Raw genomic sequence first — 5,914 nt, 5'->3', positions numbered from 1 at the left:
GGGAATTAAACCTGGCTCTCCAAATCTAGTCCAAATATGCACACCTGTATTACATTCATCCCTTATTTACACAGAAAACATCTTTGGATTTGACTCAGTGTGATTAGCAGAACAAACTCCTGTAACTCACCAAGGATTTGGCCTCATGGGTGACTGCAGGAGTTATTAAAATGCCCTGATTCCAGCCCTAACGCAGTCTACTGTGAAAGAGCCAAAGAAACCACCAACTTTTATTTCAGATGTAGGAAAGACTTCAGCATGCATATGATCCCACACTTCCTCCGGATTATCTTAAAAAGAATATGGACAATTTTCTTTTAACATTTATTTTCAGATCAATGGCCACATGTTTCCATCTCTTCCTAATCAATCAGTCAAAGCATGCCGAAGAAGAAATCATGGAAAATGTCACCTCAGTAAAGACTTTTATTTTACTGGGCTTCTCTAATGCCCCACATTGGCAAATCCTCTTCTTTGTCATCTTCCTGTGCATTTACATTGCCACCGTACTTGGCAATCTCCTCATTATTATCATCATTAATATTGACCCTGTCCTCTCCACTCCTATGTACTTTTTCCTCAGAAACCTGTCTTTTTTAGAGATCTGCTACACTTCTGTCACCATTCCGAAGTTGCTGGATAACATCCTTGCTCGGGATAAAACCATCTCCTTACATGCCTGTGCCACTCAAATGTATTTCTTCCTCTTCTTTGGTGCCACCGAGTGCTGCCTCCTAGCCTTCATGGCCTACGATCGCTACGCTGCTATATGCAATCCACTACGTTACCCAGTCATCATGAGAAAGAGAGTGTGTGTTCAGCTTGCTGCCCTCTCTTGGACTTGTGGCAGCCTAGTGGCTGTGGGTCATACCACCTTCATTTTTACTCTTCCTTTTTGTGATTCCAATGTCATCAACCATTTCTTCTGTGAAATCCAGCCACTGTTGAAACTGGCGTGTGCGGACACATACTGGAATGAATTCCAAATCATTGGGGCAGCTGTATTGGGGCAGCTGATGCCCTTCATGTTGGTCCTCTTGTCCTATTTTCGTATCATTTCCACCATCCTGAGGATGAAATCATCCAAAAGCCAGCAGAAGGCTTTCTCCACCTGCTCCTCACATCTCATTGTGGTCTCATTGTTCTATGGGACGGCTACTTTCATATACATACGTCCCAAATCCAGTTACTCTCCGAATGTGGACAAACTCCTCTCTCTTTTCTATTCAGTCATTACTCCAATATTGAATCCCATTATCTACAGTCTGAGAAACAAGGATGTTAAAGGGGCTCTCAAGAGAACACTGTTAAAGTTAATGCCTTCAAAATGATAAATACAGAGGGACCTCTGTGAAATCCTTTCATCTAAACACACCCAAATCAACTGAAAAATAATGGTCATATTAAGTCGGAGTAAGTTCTGAAGTACTACAGTCCTGCAGGATAAATTGCCAGGGAGTTCTAAAGAACAAAAGCTCTCTCACTGAAACTGATATGTTTGAAATGTTCTGATATGATATTTTTTAACCTCCTGTAGTGGAAATTAGATAAGTGGTGAGCCATACAGCCCTTCTCCATGACTCAGCAGAATCCAGGACAGCAAGGGGTTAAATCCTACACAGCATAGTAAATGAAGAACACCTGGGTTGGAGAGCTGTGTAGATAAGAAGCAGGCAACTGTGGAGAGAGGGCAGTGACAGCTTTGGTGATGGCTGAAGTTACAGATTCTGCAGCAGCTTTGGAAGACAGTGGCTTCCGACGCAGAGGGAGAACAGCTTCAAGCACAGAAGGCAGTGGGGGAGTGAAAAGGCCTCGCAAGGGAGAGGACATACTTCTAAGCTGTGTGCAAGCTGTAGAGAAACCCTGCACTCCAGCCTGGTTTCCTGGACAGACTGCTAGCCTTGTGAAGTACACTTTTCTTTCCCCTTATGAAGCTCACTTGGGTGGGTGAGGGATATTTTCACTGTTACTCTTTGTTAAAGCTGAATAAAGCTGCATTTCTTTGGCCATAATTTATTGCTTGTAGGAATCTCTAGAACAACGGGTAATGCACCTCCACAAACCTTTCAACAATATAAAATAGGAATGTGTATTTATTTACTTATGCATTGTTGTACCATTGGAGAAAAGTCATTGAGAAGGGACGCTATTTGAGAAGGGGTACTATGGAAAACTGCAGCCAAGACCATGCAACACTGTGCTGAGTTGACTAATTTCCAAAAAGGCACAGCTGTAGGGTCACCTATAATGGGCTTCCTGTGTAGTCACTAATAGAGTTGTTTGGTTAATAATGTATGAAGCTGAATTAGACCACTAGCCTATTTAGCACAGTACAGCATATTCCGATTGTAAGTGGATCCCCAAGACTTCCAACTGGAAGTGCTAGGTAAGAACTTCAGTATGCAGCGTATGTGTTCTACCACTGAGCTAGCATGCTGAATGTATGAATGCTGTGAGGAAAGCTGAGAAAAGAGGATTACTGCAGAATTTGTGCTAATAATTTCCATTCTCCCTCATTTTGAGTCATGTACCCACTCCCCACTGTCTTCTGGATATGATTGCTCACAATTTCCTATACCGGGGTGGCCAAACTGCAGTTCGGGAACCACATGTGACTTTTGCAAACACATTGTGTGGCTGGCTTGAAGAAGTCATTTATCTCTTTAAATCACTTCTCCAAGCCAAGCCAGCTGGTGGTTTGGAGAATGCATTTGCAGTTAAAGTTGTTTCTTTCCACCTTTCTCTCCCTCTTCCCTCCCCCATCTATTCACTTTCCTTCCTTCCTGATCTCAAACATCTGACATTTATGTCTTTTAGCTCTCAAATATCTGATGTTTATTCTATGGGGCTCAAATGTTGAGCAAGTTTTGCCAACCCTGTCCTGGACTAATGTGTTTCTTCAGAACCTGAAGGGCTTTAAAAAATTACAGATAAATTACAAAGAAACTTTCCATTTGTACATGGGAGTTCCGTTGTGTCACTGCATCATGAATAAATAGGTCTAGGATAAATATAGCAAAATGTGAAGGGGTTATTTAGTGATAATTTTTTCTCTCACTTGTAAATTAATCTATTTGAGTTGTTCGCAGAACATTTACAACATACAAGCTTTTATTTTTATTTTTATTTAATGCAATATAATGATTGAGATTGGTGAGATCTGGTCAGCTTTTCCAATGATAAAGAAGACAGGGTAAGGGCAGTCCAAAAAGGACTGTGATCATGGGACCAGCACTCCAAAAAAACCATGTGGAATGGAAGTTTCGGTGGGAAGGATTAGATGAGATAAAGAGGAAAAACTAGCACAATCCCACTTAATGTGGTGTGGTGGAAAATTCTGTGTGATGTGAATCTGACAGGCATTTATTTGGAAATGAAGCAAGCTTTTCAAACATGCCAAGCTCTGAGAATGGACCATGGGCATGATCCCTTAAAGCTCTGGAAACATATTTTCAAATGGACTATGGATACAGCTGTTGGAAGTTGTTTGCAGACAATGGGACATGGCTGTGACTTACATGAAATAAAGTTGATATATATGATGCAATTAAACAAGGATTTATATAGTATTAAACTACAGCTTCTCAGCATTGGGATGCACTGATCAAATGAGAAAAATGGTATCAGTCCACCAGTGTGCCAAGAAAAATGGCAGAAGCTGCATGGAAAATGACCTTTAAAGTACAACCATGCTTTTTTTCTTCCAAGAATACTGCAATAGGTGTCTGATATGATCAGCTATATGTGCTCAGTACAGTGCAGAAAGTCCATATTTTGGCTTCCAAGGTGGATAAATGATCACAGTAACTCTCCGTTTTGACTGATTCTCTCATCATTTCCTGTACCAGGGAGAGATAATGGTGTCTTAACTTCAGCTCCTATTAAGGAACTGCTTTCTTTTCTCTCTAACCTGCCTGGTCTCCTTGTTTTCCTTGGTTGTTGCTTCCCTTGCTGGATTCCATATGGAGATGATGATCCCAACTAGTCAGGGATCATATTGAATAATACTATGATACTGTGTAGCCAGTCTAATTTGGCTATCCATTGGTGTCACTGAGGGCAAGTGAAGGAAACTGACAGTCAGACAAGAGAAGCCAGAGGAAATAAAAACACCAGCGTATGCTGCCATTCATTCTAGAAACAATTTTAATTATTGTTGAAAATATTCACATATACATACACAGAAAAACAAAAACAAAAAAAAGAACCCAAGCAATTTTGGCTCACTGTCTTAAGGTAGTGCAATGATTAAAACAAGTGCAACTTAGTCATCATTCATCACAGTAATTATCAGAGCTGCCAGTATTATCTTTACTGTAACAGATGTGGGGGAATAAGGCTGAAAGAGAGTGGCTTGCCTATGAACACCTTGTAAATTTGTGAATTATATCTGAATTTATTTTCTGGTTAGATCACTGTTCATTCAAATAGCCTCTATGTTGTCCCAGGGGGGAAAGTTCGCTTTAGTCTAAAAGAAGCAGGAATTGTCAAGTGAGAATTGCCTCATGTTTTTCTTGAACTTTTGGGGTGCCTTATGCAAACTGTGAACATGAGCACTTAAAAGGAGTACATCGTTTGCTATCCTTGGAACTTTGGAAAACGTTCAACTTTGTCACCTCCTAGTGCCAGGTTTGCATCATAGAGCAGCACATTGTCATTTGGGATTATGCGTCCATTTACTGAAATGAGTACATTATTTTTCTCAACTTTTTCTATGTCTACACATATGCTCACCTGAGGCTAATTCCCTCAAAACCCAAGAGACACACAACAGTCTCAGAGATACTACTACTCATTTCAAATGGCATTGGAGCCTATGCTTACTTTCTTGGGGAAATTTAAGGATGTGATCCAAGATGAGGATTTAAAAACAAACAAACCAAACAATTGTATCCTCTATTTTATCACATTATATCTTATTAAATAAAAAGAGGTTGGTCTATTAATTGTGTAACTTTGTATAACAAATATTTTATTTCACCCCATCCAAAAATTGGTATTATTTGTATTTTTACAACAAATACATAGAAAAAAATAATAAAATCAGACATCCTTCACGTGCGTGTTTTATTTGAAGCCAGTAAGGTGTTTACTTGATTTTAATATGTAGCGAATAAGGCATGGGGCTCAATTTTTGCTAACATGGTCACTTTTCAATACACTGCAAGAAATGTAGGTCAATCAGTCAGAATGAGCCAGCTTTTGGGATCCATTTTGCCTAGTAATTCTCCTCCTTAGTATAGCCCCCATTACATATGGTTGTCAGCCTATGTTTCATTGAAGTCACTTTGCTTTATGAATGTATTTAATCCCTGCTTACTAATATCATTACTGAATAAAATTCTATGCTACTAACATGTGTGCCCTGCAAGGAAAAGAGGAGGGGTGGGAATGGAAGCTGCCTAGACTCCAAAGGCCGGTAAGGCCTTTGAAGTGTAAGGCACTCAGCTAGCCTCACTGGCACCTCCCAAGTAAAGCAAGGACATCACCAAGGGGGGTGGGGGGTGGGAATGTAACCATCACCAGTAAAAGATAAGTGGGCGTGTGAAAGTGTTACTTGCAGGGACAACTGTAGTTTTATTATGAGAAGTAGTTTAAAGCCCAAAGCCTTTGAAGGCCTTTAAATGCCAATGGTTCAAGCTATCTGTTATCAGTTTAAATGAATCCATGTAGAGAGCAACATTTTTGTAATCAATAAATGAAACTTAGTTTTTAACAAAGACAAGTCTGATCATTTTGAAACTTCAATGAACCCTTTGCTGACATTTTGAAACTGATCCCTAAGAGGGCTTATCGGCGCGAGTTACTTTGTAGCGGATGGCTGCAAAAGCACCCGATGACCAAGAGCCTTCAAAGCCTATCGAACTGCCAGGGACTCCAGCGTGGCACATACTCGAGCCCCGGAAACCCCAGC

At 40.4% G+C, this 5,914-nt stretch overlaps 1 protein-coding gene across 1 annotated transcript; it reads left to right on the top strand.

The window, feature by feature from the left end:
• The first annotated feature begins 398 nt into the window (after positions 1-398).
• Positions 399-1,331, top strand: LOC132583851 (olfactory receptor 10C1-like). The gene has a single exon (XM_060255554.1). It carries the CDS (start codon positions 399-401, stop codon positions 1,329-1,331), a length of 933 nt encoding a protein of 310 aa, XP_060111537.1.
• The last annotated feature ends 4,583 nt before the right edge of the window (positions 1,332-5,914 follow it).

Source organism: Heteronotia binoei, chromosome 15 (assembly GCF_032191835.1).
Source record: "Heteronotia binoei isolate CCM8104 ecotype False Entrance Well chromosome 15, APGP_CSIRO_Hbin_v1, whole genome shotgun sequence".
In the NCBI taxonomy this organism is placed as follows: domain Eukaryota; kingdom Metazoa; phylum Chordata; class Lepidosauria; order Squamata; family Gekkonidae; genus Heteronotia; species Heteronotia binoei.
Note: the sequence above shows the minus strand (reverse complement) of the source record. Positions and strands in the feature narration are given on the sequence as shown.